A 19,594-nucleotide genomic window follows, 5' to 3' on the forward strand; every position below is an offset into this window, starting at 1 on the left:
AGAGCCGAAGAGTCAGGGGAGGAGCAGAGCAGCCGCGGGAGGGGAAGTGCCCGGCCAGTATTTTCCCGGACATGTTCGGCTTTTTGGTAATTCCCCCTGGACGGGGGTTTGATTACCAAAAAGCCGGACATGTCCGGGAAAAACCAGACGTATGGTAACCCTAGGCACTGTGAGCATGAACTAAAACTCATGCCTGCAGAGTCCACATGGAGGAGTTACAGTGCAGCACTTTGGTTGCACTCACTCCTGTAGGCCAAACTGTGGGGCAATGTAGACAAGCCCTGAGAACCCATTCCTCTCTCAATTGCTCAACTTGCACTCATGACTCCAGGGACTTGTGTAGAATGGGAAAATAAGCAATGTTAAAATATGTTAGTGAATATGTTAATATGTTTTTACATATCAGTTAGCACCTAGTTTAGACCAGCCAGGACAGTGATTAAAAATGTGTTACCTGACTAACAAGCCTAAAAAACAAACAAACAAACAAAAAAAAAAAAAACTTTCAGGCTAGACAGGACCTGAATTTCCAGTGTAAAAAGTGACCAGACAGATCTTTATATATTATATAGAAGTAAAAAGAATTAAGAAGAGAGTGTTACCATTCTATGTGATTACGCTGTAAAGTTTCATCATTATCGAGAAATAATCGTGCATCTATATCTTTATTTTTCAGGTAAAGCTCTTCATATTGTCTCGAGAGATCCTCAACCTGAAAAATGTGAAAATTTTATTCTTACAGGATCAATTCTGAGAATGTATTGAATATTGTATTCATGAACTAGGGAGAGGAAGGTTTCATTCTGTATTTTAATATAGATATTTAATTTATTTTGACAAAATCTCTCAGTTCCCAAAGTCATTTCACTATACATATAATTAGGGCTCTGTGTCTGTCACGGAGGTTGCAGAAGACACGGATTCCATGACTTGTGCAGCGGCCAGTGTGGCTGATGCTAGGGCCGCCCAAGCAGCTGGCTTGGGGGCCAGCTGCTCAGGTGGCCCCAGGGACCGCAACACCGGCCATTGCTGGAGCAGCCGCTGCTCCCAGCAGCGGTCCCCAGGGCAGCTGGGCTTTGGCAGCTGATGCCATTGGCCCTGCCCCTGGCCCCTGCAGCAGCCTATTACGAGATGGAAAAATTGAAGTTTGGAGCCCACATTTCCTCAGAAATTTCTCCTGGAGCCCTGAAAATAGCTGAAATTTCATTGAAATGGGCCAAGTCTTTTAGAGAGTAGGAGTGGTATGCCTACAAATAAGTGGCATTTTTTAAATACACTGACTCCTGGGAAGACCTTTCTATATATCTGGAGCTCTGTGCTGTGAGAGCAGGGTCTGGCTGGATAGGGAAAGAAGCAATCACAGATTCAATTCAAATCTCCCAAGTTCTTAGGTTTGGAGCTCCAGAATGCACTGGTGCCTCAGAGGCCAGGAAGTTTGAAATCCATGACCCAAGAGCAGGTTGTCTGGCAGCTATTAGATCTCTCCACTGCGTGACCTTGTCTTATTTCTTTTAAAAAAATCCCTAGGCAATTATATGCAGTATGTTTATGAAGCTTCAAGACTGCACAGTTTTTTTGTTTTTATATATTTTTTTTTAAACTGAGCATCAACATAGGAGTTGGGGGAGGGAGGGTTAAAGTTACTGGCCAGATATTGGCCCCTACTACAGTTTTTGCACTGCTCCTATATGGCTATAAACACATCTTAGGCAGCTATCAGAGGATGCTCACAGGTGTCAGAGTCAGCTCAACTGGCTCTATGCCACCTACCCCCATAATACGCTTCAGCATGCTGGAGGCAGGATGTGTGCCCAGATTCCTGCTGTGCTCTACCAATCCCCAGATAGCATAGAAGACAGACCACTCTAAGGCTAAGGCTCCATAGTGTAGACGTCAATGACAACATAGCCTCCTAGTGTAGACACAGCTTACATCAGTAGTTTTTCTGTTGCTGTAGGGACACCATCTCCCTGAGTGACACAGCTATGTCCATAGAAACATTCTTCCATCAACATAGTGGCTTGTATGCTGGGGGTTTTATCAGCATAACTATGTCAGTCACAGGTGTGTTTTTTGCACACCTCTGACCAACGTAGCTATGGCAATATAATTTGAGTGGAGACCAAACCTAAGCTGCACGTGAGGCTGAGATACACCAGCCAGTCCCAAGATTGGGATGCTTAGCGCCACTTTTAATTCTCCACTCTCAGCTGCTCCAGGCAAATCTCAGCTGTAACACATCATTTATCCCCATGATTATATAATTATATGTTTTACTCTAGTCAGATTATCTTCAGAGTTCCATTATAACCCCCTTTTTTCATACAGTATGTTCATAACTTGTTCAACATGTGTCTTTTGGCAGGAAAGCATTTACTACCCCACAATTTTCTGAAAATTAAGGTTTTTTAAAATAGATTTCTTTTCCATTTCAGAAAATCAGCCTTACATCATAAACCAGTCAGCGGCTGCTACTGCTGCCGCCTTGTTCACCTAGCACAAATTTTTACCAAAAACAGCAGCTGTAAGTGTGAATTCACCTCCAACGCCCATATTTACCACAAGTATGAATGTCACATGCACACCTATAAGGGGATTTAAACATTAACATTAAGCAGCCCAGGCAGTTTTGCTTACTTCTGAAAAAGGAATTTTAGTCTAAATATATTTATATCCAATGCTAACGGCTATTTATGGAAATGACACATGCTACTAGCAGGAGCGCCGCCAGCTTTTCTGCCGCCCTAGGCGGTGGAAGGTCCTGCCCTGAAATGCCACCCCCCACAGAGGCAGCAGAAGGTCCCGCCGCCGAAATACTGCTGTGGTCGCCGCCCCCCAAATTGTAGCGCCCTAGGCGACCGCCTAGATCGCCTAATGGGTTGCGCCGGCCCTGGCTACTAGGTCCTATAGCACTGATCACAACTAAGGCTGAAAATTCTGAGAGAAATATTTGTTGCTAGTTTTGTACAGGCCTTCATTTGACCATTGCCTATTGCACTGTGTATAGTCCTTTATTTTGGGGTATCTCTGGAGTTCCTCACTCTGGAAGAGTGAGAATCCAGTGATGATGGTATTTTTAAAGAAGGTAGAATTTGTAATCTTGCAGTAATTTGAAGTACCATCTCATATGATTCTCATTCACAGAGTTTGGGAGATAATGTTTTTCAGGTGGTTTTGATGTTAAAATTCTGTGTGAGAGGTTTATGTAGAACTAGCAATAGTTAAACAACGGATTTGTTTTGTAGGTAGGTTGCATTAATCTGTCAGCTAGGAACTATGTAGTGTGCTAACTTTGCCTGAGCATGACTGGAAGTTCAGCCAGAGCTGGAAGGCGTGAGTCTCCTATGCTTAGGGACTGTTTTTGTTTTTCTTGTAAGTTTACTGTTGGTAAAGACTATCAAAGTAGTAGTGGGCTTGGAACTCAAGACAGAAGAGGTCTGTAGTGGGTCCTATGTTTTTGCTTTGTTCATTCCTGTTAAGAGCCTGAATAAAATATAGCTCTCCAGGAAGTGTGGAGATTCTGGTTTACACAACAGCTTCAATAAAACATTTTCCAGTTACCAGCTTTGCCACGAATACAGACTGAATCACAGTAGGTTTAATTGTGTAAAGGCTATTTTTAAACCAATTTGAAAAAAAACAAATTAATACATCTTATGCTTCATAAATGCTTACTGCTTAAGGCCTCAGTCCGGCAATTGTAATACATGTAGATAGACTGCTGCACCCACACTGAGCTCCAATGAAGTGAAGAGGGCTCTCTGCGAGGTACAGCAGTCCACAGTTTAGTCAATTGCAAGAGTACAGCCTAAATCTTGAGGATATTTATATATCCAAGAGCAGATTAACCAGGTTGAATTAAATTTAAATTTGAGAAGGTGTAGTATTAATTTTAAGAGAGATTTGCTTGATTTTGCAGCCTTTATATTGCTGTAGCATTAAATAACCTATTAAAATCAGAGGAATGAAGCACGGTTTAAAATTGTACTTCATTTTGAGAAGAGTAACAAGTTCATCCCCAGGAAGCGCATTCTTAAAGTTTAAATAAAATTTTAAAAAAAAACAACTGTATATCCTATATATTAAGAAGACACTTAAACAAAAGGCCTGTTGTGAATCTTGGAAATCCTATTAAGTCACTTTTTCTTGTGAAACACACCTTAATCCATTATAGGCTTCTTCCAGTGACAACTTTAGAACTGCAGTACAGTGAAAGGACACTTACGTGATCTTAAACATTTTAGAATGAACCACAGTATATTTAACAAATATTTTTAATTACTCTAATTACCTCCGGAAGTCCATTTGAAGTTACAATACCAACAGAATTCAAGAACGGAATAAAGCTTGTGAAATATACATTTTTGACCTGGAAAAAGTAAAATGGCATAACATTACCAATGTATAGAGGTACTAAACATACATTATTTTTACAAACAAGACAGCAAAACAAATTGACTGTGTTAAGCTTATTATAAGCCAGGGGTAGGCAACCTGCGGCACGCGAGCTGATTTTCAGTGGCACTCACACTGCCCAGGTCCTGGCCACCAGTCCGGGGGGCTCTGCATTTTAATTTAATTTTAAATGAAGCTTCTTAAACAACATTTTAAAAACCTTTTTTACTTTACATACAACAATAGTTTAGCTATATATTATAGACTTATAGAAAGAGACCGTCTAAAAACGTTAAAATGTATTACTGGCACGCAAAACCTTAAATTAGAGTGAATAAATGAAGACTCGGCACACCACTTCTGAAAGGTTGCTGACCCCGGTTATAAGCTATTCTTAAATTACCTCATAGTACTTAATTTCAAACATTCAGTCAGAAATAAAGAACTATCCACACAGCTGAAGATTTCAGTTAATTACTAAACTGTGTGTGAACATCTACATCCACTGCTAAAAAACGGAAGGGTCAAACTGGGGGGGGGGGGGGGGGGGGAAGGTACTCTTTCGAGCTCCAGTTTCTTCAGTTTCTGTTCACAGTAGACTGCAGATATTCATCATATCCCTCTCTTACATGCTAATATGCGGATTAAAAGAGCAGTTACCTTAGTGTCTGTGGTTCTTTAAGATGTCTTCACATGTGCATCCTATTCATAGTGTGAGAGTGCCCCAGCAGTATAGCTTGGTGTTTCCATTATCAGCATCCTGTAAGAGTCATGCTCACACTTCTCAAGTCCTTGCACTCCCTCTCCCGAGGGCATACAGTGAGCAATGACCCCAATTGCCACCCAGTTTCTTCACCGCTCAGAATCCAAGACTCCAAGCTCCAGGGAAGGGAGGGGGACGACTTGGGATCCACACATGCAGACATCTTGAAGAATCAGTTACTATTAGATAAAGTGATGTTCCTCCTTTGTACTGCATATGTGGATCCCAATGTTGATGATCAGCTAGAAGTAACCTCAAATGGAGGTGGGAGCTAAGAGTTATTTGGGGAAGAGGGAGGAAAAGATTACAAAACCACCCTTCCAAAATGGGCACCTGTACTAGAAGCATTCACTAATAAATAATGTTTTGTAAGCATTTGAGCTAAAGTTCAGGTAACTGCTCTGCAAGTCTCCAGTATTGGTACCTGACTTAGACATGAAACTGAGGTCTCTTCTGCTCTGGTAGAATGAGTTCAAATGTTTGAAAGGGGACTTAATATATGCACTTTAAATACAATCAGATACCCATTTTGAGATGAAGTCTTTGAGATGAAGCAGCCATTCCCTGGGATTTATTACCATAAGCAATAAAAAATCTTTACGTTTTACAGGAAGATTTAGTTCTATCCGGAGAGTAGAACAATGAATCTTTTCACAGCCAAGGTATGTAATTTAGCTTCAGCTGGAGACTAACGAGGTCTTGGAAAGAAAATTGGTAAAAGAAGAAATTGATATGACAGTCCAACAATATTTTTGGAATAAAAGATGGATGACATCTCATAGTTACCCTGTACATATGAAAAACTGTGTAAGGAAGGTTAACCATTAATTCTTGTAATTCATTTATCCTACGTGCTAAGGTAACTGCCACTAATAATGCCACCTTCATTGATTAAAAGTGAATTGGACAGATTGATAAAGAATTTAAAAGGGAGTTCCATTAGAGAAGGGAAAGCACTAGATTTAAATCCCATGTTGGAGTAATCTTTTTTTATAGAAGGGAAAAAAAAAAAAAAACAGGCCTCTCAGAAATCTGCTCACTGATGAGAGAAAACCAAAACCTTCTATATGCAGATGAAAAGTTGATAGCACTGCCAAATCTACCTTAATTGAAGAACCAAACTGGAATGTTTTAAATATAATAAATAACCTAAGATTTTTGGACTAGAACACTGAGAAGTAATGTGACCCTTTAATAATACCCATAAGGAGATTGCAAGAATTACATATACTTCAAAATGAAAGCAGACTATTTCCTGCTCTGAAGTAAGCTATTCTGTACTTCTGAAGAATATTCTCTACCTAATGAAGACATCCAGAAACCACCCAAGCCATGAGATGTAGCAATGCTGGATTCGGGTGAAAAACTAAGCCATGGTTCTGCAATATCATGTTGTACTGAAACAGAAGCATGATAAATTGACGATCGGTCAAAATCAGGAGTTACAAAAACCAGAACTGGCAAGGACAAGTGGGAGCTATCAGTATAACCTCAAGCTTCCTTGCTTTATCTTCCTTAACACCCCTGGAGTTAGAGAAAACGGAGGAAAGGCATACATCAAATGGAGTGACCAGCAAATCATGAAAGCTTCCACTATAGATCCCAGACTCTTTCCTGCTTGAGAACAAAACAGATGCTTTGAAGCAACAGGTATATCTGGAGAAACCCTCCCACCTTTAGAAGATTTGGCCAATAATGAATAATTTAACTCCACTCACGAGACAGTCACTTTTCTGCTTAGTGAGTCTGCTAAGCCACTGTTCTCCCCTGCAAGGTGGAGAGCTATCAAATTGATACGATTCTGGATACACCATTCTTGCAGATCTGAAACTTCTTGATATAGAACTGATCTGGCACCTCTCTGTTTATGTAGTGGGCTACTGTGCAGTTGTTTATGAGAGTTTGGATGAAAGAATCTTTGATCAGTGGTAAAAATGCCTTGCTACTAGACTCAAACATTTATGTGTATGTAGGACTCCCCATGAGGCCACAGATTGAGTCAGCATCAGACCTATATGTGCTCCCCAGTGCTTCATGGATACATCAGAATTGTAGATGGTATTGGAACAGCAACTGCTATTCCCACATGTACATTTTCTTTTGTTGTCCCATCATTTCAAAGAGTTTAAAACTGATCACTGAAAGTGAAGAGTCCAAATTATGTTGTGCATTTTTGGTTTGTATATTGACTTGATCCAAGCTTGAAAAGGTCAATCACAGATGGGCAAAGAAGTCAAAGCTACGTGACACCATATGGTCTAGAAGTTTGAGAAATATCTTCACTGATGCCTGAGTGTGATTTTGAAAGTAGAGGATAAAGTGCCTTATGGTCTGAAATCTGTGGAAGAAATGCACTTGTTGCTATTGAATCTAGTTGAGCCCCTACAAATTCCATCAGCTAGACCTGAACCAGATTCTATTTTTTTTAAATTGATTTTCAAACCTAAGGATGAAAACAGGATCTTCTTCACTTCTAAGGTCACCTGTTCCCGAGATTTTCCTTGTACAAACCCATCACCCAGATGAAGGAAAATGTGTAATCTCTGAGGGGTAGCCGTGTTAGTCTGTATCCACAAAAACAACAAGGAGTCCGGTGACACCTTAAAGACTAACATATTTATTTGGGCATAAGCTTTCGTGGGTAAAAAACCCACATTTTCACTCCATACATCGGAAGAAGTGGATTTTTTATCCATGAAAGCTTATGCCCAAATAAATCTGTTATGAGTGCTGTGACATTGCAGTCTATATGGTTTTATAAAAATATGCTAATGAGTGAATATAATGTAACTGGAATATGCTTCATGCAAAAGGTCTCTTGTAAGGTATCATTACAAAGCTTATAATCTACTGAGTGTGATCATCCTATCTGTATAAATGTACCACTCTTGTATCTGAAACTAGAAATATGAAATATAACTTTGAGGGCCTATTGTAATTATGCAAAGCATGGGCCATTAATGGTGGTTTGGAATCTTGATGACGCCCATTAACCAGGACAATTGTCTGCAGCTGGCTGTGTTTTACCTGCAAGTCTTCCTGTATACGTGTGTGCTGGCAAGTGGGTAATGAAGTCTTGCAGTGACATGTGATCATGTCACCTGAAATGGAATCCATCTTTAACCTAGTGTCTTTCCATTGAGAAGGAGGGGGTGGGAACCCAGAGAAGGACAAAGGATTCCCGCCTTATGCTAAAGATATATCAAGGGGTGGAACAGGACAAAGGAGGAGGAGCTATCATGAAGAATCCCCTAGCTACCACCTGAGCTGGGACAAGAGCTGTACCAGGGGAAAGATTTTTGCCCAGGCATGGAACGTGTCCAGTCTGAGGGAAAAAAAACTTACTGAAGCATCTCTGAGGGTGAGATTATCTGTATTCAGTTTTATTAGACATAGATTTGCGTGTTTTATTTTATTTTGCTTGGTAACTTACTTTGTTCTGTCTGTTACTACTTGGAACCACTTAAATCCTACTTTCTGGATTTAATAAAATCACTTTTTATTTATTAATTAACTCAGAGTATGTATTAATACCTGGGGGAGCAAACAACTGTGCATCTCTCTCTCTCTCTCTCTCAGTGTTATAGAGGGCGAACAATTTATGAGTTTACCCTGTATAAGTTTTATACAGGGAAAAAACGGATTTATTTGGGTTTAGACCCCATTGGGAGTTGGGCATTTGAGTGTTAAAGACAGAAACAGTTCTGTTAGCTGCTTTCAGGTAAACCTGCAGCTTTGGAGGAAGTAATTCAGACCCTGGGTCTTTGTTGGAGCAGACAGGAGTGTCTAGCTTAGCAAGACAGGGTGCTGGGGTCCCGAGCTGGCAGGGAAAGCAGGAGCAGAGGTAGTCTTGACACATCGGGTGGCAGCTCCCAAGGGGGAGGTTCTGTGATCTAACCCATCACAAGTGCCTTTTACATCAATGAAGAATTGAAGGCTCCAGCACAGTCTTAAATAATTATAATAGTAATTAATGGAGATATCCCATCTCCTAGAACTGGAAGGGACCTTGAAAGGTCATCGAGTCCAGCCCCCTGCCTTCACTAGCAGGACCAAGTACTGATTTTGCCCAGATCCCCAAGTGGCCCCCTCAAGGATTGAACTCACAACCCTGGGTTTAGCAGGCCAATGCTCAAACCACTGAGCTATCCCTCCCCCCAAAAGATCATAGAATATCAGGTTGGAAGGAACCTCAGGAGGTCATCTAGTCCAACCCCCTGCTCAAAGCAGGCCCAATTCCCAGACAGTTTTTTACCCCCATTCCCTAAATGGCCCCCTCAAGGACTGAACTCACAACCCTGGGTTTAACAGGCCAATGCTCAAACCACTGTGCTATCCCTCCCCCCCTCAGTGCAGACTTCCCTCCCCCCCTCAGTCTTCCTCAGTGCAGACTTCAAGGAAAGCCTTCTCTCGTCAGGCACTGGAGATAGGGAGCAGCGCTGAGCAACAGATTCAAAGTTTCACATTTGTCAGACAGCACTGATCTCTGGCAGCTCCAAAAGTGTTTGGGAAACCTCCTCAGGTCTCCATGATCCTCTTAAACTCAGGAGTCCCATCCCTGGTGACCAGAGCACTCAAGAATTGTGCTGGTACTGAAGAACTTTCTGGACTCTGTCTCTGTTCAGAATCTGAAAGTGCCCACATGGACTTTTCTATAAGGAAGAGTTTTAACCTGGACTGTCTTTCTGAGTGCACTTCTCAATAAATTTGAAGATCACATATTTAACAACATGCTCTTCTCCTGGGCAGTAAAGATACCTGTCATGAGCGTCTGTTGGGGGAATAGCCCCTCCCCCACCCCCACATAATTTAGAAGCCTGAGGGTTCGACTGTTCATGTGACTAAAAACCTACTAATTGACTGGGAGGGGGGGGAGGCGGGAATTATATTTTTTTAAATTAGAGGCAACACACACACACTAGTAAACACTAAAGCCACAGTAACTCAGTATTAAACTATCCTAACATCCGAAGAAGTGGGTTGTAGCCCACGAAAGCTTATGCTATAATAAATTTGTTAGTCTCTAAGGTGACACAAGTACTCCTGTTCTTTTTGCGGATACAGACTAACACGGCTGCTACTCTGAAACCTATCCTAACAAGTAACTATAAATAGGACATCAATGTTGTTCCATTTGCTACGCTTAGGGTGGTCCAAAGGAATTCAATGGCAGTTGGGGTTGTTGAGCTTGTTATACCCTAGGGAAGGAGAGCACAACCCTTACTGGAAACTACTAATGAAAACATTGCAATCGGCTGCACTGGGGCACACCATGAGTAGAATCCACATGTCGAGTACTCGAAGAAAAACTAAGTTAGATGCTTTATTTCACAGTTTAGTCTCCCATATCAAAAGGCAACTGCATGCACTCTAATAGCAAGAGGAAGAAATATTGAGAAAGGGAAAACACTACTGACCACTGGATTTAAGCAGACTGATGATCAGGTAAAAAAAATAATTAAAAAATTGTTTACTGCTGCCTCAATGAATATCAGGTTTTAATCATATTTTTGGATTTCGCCTTGCTTGATGGACATTACACCAAGATCTAATATAGTGATTTTTTCAAAAAGCACAAATCTTACCTCATCTAAGTTACAACCATATTCTTTACAAAGGACTTCAATAACTTTTGTATCTGTTTCAGTTTGTTTTGATGTACGTGTACTCCTGTTCTGACCTCGCCTTGGAGCTCGAGTTGAGCCATTAATAGACATTGCACTCACATGAGATTCTGTAGAGACAGTCAGCATTACCACAGGATTAAAAAAAAAAACACGAACAAGTTGTAACTAAAAACCAAAGAATACTTCGGACCTTTACATTTAAGCCATAAAAGAGGGTGATGTGGTTTTAAGAAGAGAGTCTACATATGCTATACAGTAGAACAGGAAGCACACTTATGGTTTATATACCAAGAAAGGGGAGTTGCATCATACAAAATCCACATGAACAGAAAACTAATGAGAGACTATCTGTATAAGTCTTTAGACATTATGTGTTTAAAGCTACTTATGTATGGAATTTAACACTACTCAGCACTTTTCATCCACAGCTTCCAAATCATTTTGCAAATGGTGAGTAAGCATTATTCTCCTGTAACATCCAGAGTTAGGCCACAAGTGAAGACTACATTTCCCAAAAGCTCTACAAAGAAGGTTACTTACTTGTAACCGGAGTTCTTTGAGATGGACTTTGCATATTCACACTCTTGGAATGCACCCAGTAGGTGTAGCAAGACAGTGGTACCTTTTAGTAGTGGCTCACCCCTCCCTTTCTCCTCCCACCGGCAACACTCATGCAGACTCAAGGGGCATGGCATGGCCACCTCAGTTCCTTCCAACCTCTAAAGTGCAATACCAAGTAAATACAGAATTAGGACTCAGCGGGAGCAGGAAAGGCAGGCAGGGAGTGTGAAAATGCAGAGTGCATCTCAGAGAACTCTGGTTACAAGTAACCAACCTTCATTTGTTCTTTGAGTGTCCTCTGCATATTCCTACTCTTGGGATAGTTTGACAAGCAATACATCAATAAAGGCAGGAGAGAGCAGAATCTTAATTGAATAGTGATTCAAGTACTGCACTGTCAAAATGAACTTCAGACCTGGATCAAGATCCAGTACTTAATTTGTGCCAGGGCTTGCCAACGCCACCTGATTAACAGTATTACTTATTTGCGAAAGAAATACCTTGAGAGCCAAATGGATCACCCTCAATTCTCCGAGGACGTTCTGTGGATGTAACCACCACATTACAGAAAGCCGAATGTCGTTTGGTACTCTATTTTAAGCCAGTTTTGCTGCTGCCTCATTCTGAGCCTGGTACATGGAATTATGTATGTTGTAGAGGCCATGAGGCCCAATAACATCAGAAAACACAGTTGAAAGGGCTGTAGCCCCAGCATCTGTATGGAAATGGTTATTTTCAAAAACCTCTCAAGAAAAAAAAGCTTTTCTTTCAAAGAGTTGAAGACTGACTGAAAAAGGGACCTCTCCTTGTTTATAAGGACACAAGATTTTGAAATGAGAGCAGGTCACCTCAATGGCTTCTTCTAATTCTTCTTTGGACGGGCCCTTCAGTAGTCAATCGTCTAAGTAAGAGAAGATAAAAACCCTTGCTTCCTCAGATGAGATGCTACTGGAGCCAGACATTTGGTAAAAACTCAGAACACAGCGGAGAGGCCAAAAGGTAAGACTCTGTATTGAAGTGGTCTGAATGAAGGGCAGAAGGTAGATATTTGCAGTGGGATATCCTTAGAGATATGGAAATATGCCCCTTTAAGGTCAAGAGCAGCAAACTTATCTAGAGTAGACAGAGACAAAATGATTAAAGCCAGAGATAGCATTCTGAAGTTGCCTGATTCATCTGTTTAGAGCTCTGAGATCTAAAATTGGTCTGAGGCCTTTGGGGATTAGAAAGTAACAGGAGTACAACCCTTTGTTTCTGGAGTTCAGAGGTACTTGTTCTATAGCACTCAGATGAGCCTGTACTTCCTTTGTTAACAGCACCTCCTGAAAAGAGAGGGGATATGGGAGTTGTATGGAGGAAGGGCTTTGACTTTGATGTATAGCCTTTCTTTACTGTATCTAAAACCCATCTGTAATACCCTGTTAGTTTCCATGCACTGTAAATCTCGGACAGTCTCCAAAACCATAGATGGGATCTTCCAAGATTGGTTTGAAACTGTTGACTAACATGTCAAACCTGTGGCCTGACATTCAGTTAGGAAGATGTGACTGAGGAATTCTTTGACCTGTCTTGTGTCTGCAAAGATATTTGTTGTTTAGGATACTGTTAACAGCAGCCATACAGGGTCAGATCAATGGTCCATCTAGCTCAGTATCCTGTCTTCCACCAGTGGCCAATGCCAGATGCTTCAGAAGGAATTAACAGAACAGGGCAATTATTAAGAGATCCGTTCCCGGTTATCCAGTCCCAGCTTCTAGCAATCAGAGGTTTTGGGACACCCACAGCATGGCCTTGCATCCATGACCATCTTGGCTAATAACCATTGATGGACCTATCTTCCATGAACTTACCTCATTCTTTTTTTAGCCCAGTTATAGTTTTAACCTTCACAACATCCCCTGGCAACAAGTTCCACATATTGACTATGTGTTGTGTGAAGAAGTACTTCCTTTTGGTTGTTTTAAACCTGCTGCCTATTCATTTCAATGGGTGACCCTTGGTTATTGTGTTATATGAAAGAGTAAATAACATTTCTTTATTCACTTTCTCCACCCTATTCATCATTTTATAGACCTCTATCATATTCCCCCTTACTCATCTCTTTTCCAGACTGAAAAGACCCAGTCTTTTTAATTTCTCCTCATATGGAAGCTGTTCCATACCCTTAAACATTTTTGTTGCCCTTCTCTGTACCTTTTTCAACTCTAATATATCTTTTTTGAGAGGGAGCAACTGGCACACAATATTCAAGGTAGGGGTGTACCATAGATTTATATAGAGGTACGATGATATTTTCTGTTGTCATATCTCTCCCTTTCCTATTGGTACCTAACATGTTTAGCTTTGACAGTTGCTGCACATTGAGCGAATGTTTTCAGAGAACGATCTGTCCACAATGACTCCAAGATCTCTTTCTTGAGCGGTAACAGCTAATTTAGATCCCATTGTTTTGTATGTATAGTTGGAATTATCTTTCCCAATATGCATTACTTTACATTTATCAACATTGAATTTCATTTGCCACTTTTGTCGCCCAGTCAATCCAGTTTTGCAAGATCCCTTTGTAGCTCTTTGCAGTCAACTTTGGACTTAACTATCTTGAGTAATTTTGTATCATCTGCAAATTTTACCACCCCACTCTTTACCCCCTTTTCCAGATAATTTATGAATAAGTTGAATAGCACTGGTCCCAGTACAGATCTCTGGGGGACCCTGCTATTTACCTCTCTGCATTCTGAAAACTGACCATTTATTCCTCCCCTTTGTTTCCTATCATTTAACCCATTACTGATCCATGAGAAGACCTTCTCCAATGAATGCCTACTTTTGTGAGGGAACTTGTCAAAGGCTTTCTGAAAGTCGAAGTACACTATATCCACCAGATTACCCTTGTCCACTGCTTGTTGACATCCTCAAAGAATTCTATTAGTGAGCCACAATTTCCCTTTATAAAAGCCATGTTGACTCTTCCCCAATGAATTGTGTTCATCTATGTATCTGTTCATTCTGTTCTACACTATCGTTTCACCCTCACATCTTTTGCAGTGAAAACAGAGGCAAAGAACTCATTTGGTTCTCTTGCTGTTTTTTATTAATTATTATTATTTGGGATATACATTTAGTTAGATCCTCTATTATGGTGTTTTTAAATAGTTTCCACGTAGCTTGTAGGCATTTCACTGTTCCTTTTAATTTCCATTTGACTAGCCTCCTCATTTTTGTGTAATTCACCTTTTTGAAGTTAAATACTACTGTATTGGGTTTCTTTGGTATTTACATTATGATCACTATTACCAAGAGGTTCAGCTATATTCACCTTTTGGACCAGATCCTGTGTGCCACTACGGACTAAGTCAAGAATTGCCTCTCCCCTTGAGGGTTCCAGGGCTATCTGATCCATGAAGCAGTCATTAGTGGTGTCTAAAAATTTCATCTCTGCATCCAATCCTGGCTACAAACACAGAAAACACAATAATAATTTGGGATTATGGTTAAAAGATACAAAACCAAGGGTAGGAATAAATGGACAGTTTTCAGGAGAGAGAGAGGTAAATAGTGGTGTCACCCAGGGGTCTGTTCTGGGACCAGTTCTATTCAACATATTCATAAAACATCTGGAAAAAGGGGTAAACAGTGAGGTGGCAAAATTTGCAGATGATACAAAACTACTCAAGATAGTTAAGTCCAAAGCAGACTGAGAAGAGCTACAAAAGGATCTCACAAAACTGAGTGACTGTACAACAAAATGGCAGGTGAAATTCAGTGTTGATAAACGCACAGTAATGCACATTGGAAAACATAATCCGAACTATACATACAAAATGATGGGGTCTAAATTAGCTGTTACCACTCAAGAAAGAGATCTTGGGAGTCATTGTGGATAGTGTCTGAAAACATCCACTCAATGTGCAGCAGCAGTCAAAAAAGCTAAGAGAATGTTGGGAATCATTAAGAAAGGGATAGATAATAAGACAGAAAATATCAGGATTACCTCTATATAAATCCATGGTATGCCCACATCTTGAATACTGCATACAGATATGGTCGGCCCATCTCAAAAAAGATATATTGGAATTGGAAAAGGTTCAGAAAAGGGCAACAAAAATTATTAGAGGTATGCAACAGCTTCCGTATGAGGAGAGATTAATACGATTGGGACTTTTCAGCTTGGAAAAGAGACGACTAAAGGGGATATGACTGAGGTTTATATAATCATGACTGATGTGGGAAAAGTAAATAAGGAAGTGTTATTTACTCCTTCTCATAACACAAGAACTAGGTGTCACCAAATGAAATTAATAGGCAATAGATTTAAAACAAACAAAAGGAAGTATGTCTTCACACAATGCAGTGTCAACCTGTGGAACTCCTTGCCAAAGGACATTGTGAAGCCCAAGACAATAACAGGGTTCAAAAAAACCTAGATAAATTCATGGAAGATAGCCATTGATGGACCTACTAGCCAGGATGGGCAGGGATGGTGTCCCTAGCCTCTGTTTGCCAGAAGCTGGGAATGGGCAATAGGGGATGGATCACTTGATGATTGCCTGTTCTGTTCATTCCCTCAGGGGCACCTAGCATTGGCCACTCTCGGAAGACAGGATACTGGGCTAAATGGACCTTTGGTCTGACCCAGTATGGCCGTTCTTATGTTATTTCAACTATTTTCATATTGACTGGGAACATTTCACTTCTCCCTGAGAATTTCACAATTGCTATCACCATCCTGGTCAGGTGGTCGGTAGCATAATCCTACTGCTATACTCTTATTAATGAAACATGGAATTTCTATGGTACTGCTTGATTCATTTAAGATTTCATTCATATTTGACTAGGCTTTCTTTCACATATAGTGCCACTCCCCCACCAGTGCGACCTACTCTGTCATTCCTACATATTTTGTACCCTGGTATTACTATGTCTCAGATTATCAACACAGCACCAGGTTTCTGTGATACCTATTATATCAATATCCTCATTTAATACCAGGCACTCAACTTCACAGATATCAGTATTTAGACTTCTTGCATTCCTATATAAGTGCTTATAAAATTTTTGATATTTAAAGCTGTCTGCCTTCATGTGATGTAAGGCTATCTTCTCTGATTATAAGAGGAAGATGAAGATGGGATATTGCCTCTGATACCTGAACACAGGTGTTTACATCCTCCTTCTATAGGAATTCTGCCTCCTTAAATATCTCGCTGTGGATCACATCTTTCAGTTTTCCCAGTGTCTTCTCCATTTTTGCATTAAGTAAATCATCCCCTTCAAAGGGTACGTCTTCTATTTTAAATCCGGTATTCAATGGGAGAGAAAACAAACAAACCAAATATATCTTTGCAGAGCTATTGCAGATGCCAATGATCTTGAGGCAGTAGCAGGAACATCTGATGATGCCTTAAGAGCGTGCTTGGCCACATTTTGGTCCTCTATCAAGGGCTGATATTAATTTCTTTTGCTCTTCTGGTAAAATGTTTAGTAACAGACATTGTCTCCCATAACAAACTGATATCTATCCATAACTGCTTAGTAGCTAGCTATGCACATGTTTAAGGAGAAGGAAAAAAAGGATTTTCTGCCCAGAGAATCCATTTTTTTTGCTTCTTTATCCATGGGGGTGGAAAGTTGAAAAGCTGATCCAGACTTTTGCTGTGTTGCTGCTATAATGAGTTTGGCTGAGGGTACATATGAAAACAATAAAATCCATCCTGTGGGATCTGACATAATTTGTCTGCCTTTTTAGAGATTGGTTGACACAAAGACGGTTTGGATCAAAGAATTTTGCAGTTGCCACAGACATTCTAATACAGGCAAGGAGAATTTAGCATTCGCAGTAGACCCCAGAATATGAAAAAAAATGGATGCGAGTTCTTCTCCAAAGCTACTGATGGCGATTTTTAAGTTGATGCCATCCTATCAACCCATTCATGCAACTGAATTGCATCCTCAGAGGGAGAAGATGCTGTTGCTTCTGATGACATCATCACGGTAGATAAGCCACTCTGTAACTCTGTGACATCATGTTGAAAGTCCTTCTGTGGAGGTCCCTCCTGGTAATCCTCTTCTAAGAATATGTCCTGTTCTAATGGAGGTGGGGAGAGAGGCATTCTGTAATTCACATCCACAGATTGCGTTGGAAGATGCTCCGGCACTGGAGAATTCAACATTCTAGACTGGTAAGGGGAAAGAAGAAGACATCCAAGGAGGCATAGGCCAGTCCTGCCAAGTTCCCCAAGATGGTATTATATTCCCATGAAGGATACAGTGGGAATCTGGCATTACCTCGTGCATAACAACTTTGCTAGGAGAAGGCTATCTTTGACATAATCATAGGACCCAGTTCAACCTCCAATTCCGGATCACATACTGAAGCCTTCGGCGCACACTAAGAGTGGGAATATGCAGAGGATGCTCAAAGAAGAACCTGGAATTTCCATTCAATGGAATATTTAAAATTTATTTTATTTATTTTACACAATTTGGAACAAAAAACTGACATTTTTGAAATTTTCCACAGAAGAAAATTTTAGATTTTTGTTTCATTAAGGTCAAAACCATGTTTTTTTTAATAAGGTCAAAGTAGTTTATATTTCATCTTTACTGAATTAATTTTTATAATTATATGTTGCATATATCAATGTATAAACTATTATAGTATAAATTAAAAAACAAAATATAAAATTTTACATTTTAAATTGGTATTCTAGATTGGAAATTGTCAGTTTGGTGATTGGTAACTGTTCATTCAAAGTTTTTGCCCAGCTGTTCTACTTTGGTAGTCTCATCTTAGTCCCCTTTTGTTTTATTCATATAATAATTTAACACAATTTAAAGCCTTTCCACTGTCACCAGGACTTGAATACTACAGTGTGTTACTGATCAGGATTGAGAAGATCTGCCAGATTTGTGAGAGAGCTTAAGCAGTGCCTGTGCAAACTGTGGCTGGCACTCATCTGGAATATTAATGTAATACTTTGCATATTGTCAACTCAATATTTATTTTTCTTAAAGCTCCAGCTTCTGGAGTCAGGTGATATCAGAATTTCACCTTTCATATTACAACAAGTTTCTAGTTCTCATAGTTGCATTAAAAAAAAAAAAAAAAAAAAAAAAAAAAAAAACCACCAGAAAATGTCAAGCCTTAAGATTCAAAGGCGGCACAGAACTCAGATTTTTTTTTTTTTTTAATCTCAACTTTTTGGGCCAGACTCAGGATTTTTGAATGTTTGAGCTTGGCAGTACTATGTATAGTGTCTATCCTACATCAATACACTTTACAAAGGATGAATATAAACTCCTATCACCTTTGGGGAGCCATATCTTAACCCCAAGGCTATTCTTTCTCCATTAGTTATTTACATGGATGTTAAAATTGTCCTCATTTTAGAATAAAAAGGGAGAGAAATAGTATTTTTGACCATTAGAGTTCAAATGGAGTAGAGGCAACATCAAGACCACCAATAATCCATCCATTTGAAGCTATTCATCAATGAATAATCAGAAATTCAGGTTATCTGTATGAGTTATGGATCAAGACAAAAAAGCCAAGGATATTACTGATGATATCCTTCCCCAATCCTGTTAAAGGAAAAAACCCAATTAACTCCAGCTTTTTTCCTTGTTCAATATATCATTAAAATCTGTGTCCCCTGGTGGAAGATACCCAACATAAAAATGAAGTGCTATCCAAAGTTACACAAGACCTTTATTTGTGACACCACTTTTAGTGTTCTTAGTAAGATTTCCCAAGTTTTAAATGTACAAGGAGGACATACTAAAAGTTACTGTTTAGAGAAGTTTAGTAAATGTTCATTCCTGTTGAAAATCATAATGTAAGAGTTAGACTTAAGTCAGCTCAAAGTCAAAGCAAGGAAAGAGGAGGTTACTTACAACTGGAAGTTCTTCGAGATGTGCGGTCCCTATCTGTATTCCACTGAGGGTTTATGCATGCACACATGTCCAGAGTCAGAGAATTTGAAAGCAGTAGTGTCCATTGGTCCGCACATGCACCCTTGGCTCTCCTCATGGTTTCGTCCGAGGTAATAAAGGGTGGGGTGGAACAACTGCATCTCCAATTACTTCTCCACCACATATCCAACAGATCCATAGCAGAGGAGAAGGAGGGTGGGAAGTGGAATAGTGACAGGGAACGCACATCTCAAAGAACCTCCAATTACAGGTAAACAACATCCTGTTCTTCTTCATGTGATGGTACCTATTGTATTCCACTGAGTGTGATTATCAA

General features: G+C 40.0%; 1 protein-coding gene across 1 annotated transcript in view; it reads right to left on the reverse strand.

Moving 5' to 3' along the window:
- Positions 1-19,594, reverse strand: part of RB1 (RB transcriptional corepressor 1) — a 169,220-nt gene that overhangs the window by 110,649 nt on the left and 38,977 nt on the right. The window contains exons 8-10 of the mRNA XM_026657614.1: positions 10,744-10,892; positions 4,292-4,369; positions 603-712 (exon numbers count right to left, since the gene is read on the reverse strand). Of these exons, the coding sequence (XP_026513399.1) occupies positions 603-712; positions 4,292-4,369; positions 10,744-10,892 (337 nt within the window). The remainder of the gene's footprint in view (positions 1-602; positions 713-4,291; positions 4,370-10,743; positions 10,893-19,594) is intronic.

Source organism: Terrapene carolina, unplaced genomic scaffold, assembly GCF_002925995.2.
Source record: "Terrapene carolina triunguis isolate 2854851 unplaced genomic scaffold, T_m_triunguis-2.0 Scaffold16, whole genome shotgun sequence".
Taxonomy (NCBI): domain Eukaryota; kingdom Metazoa; phylum Chordata; order Testudines; family Emydidae; genus Terrapene; species Terrapene triunguis.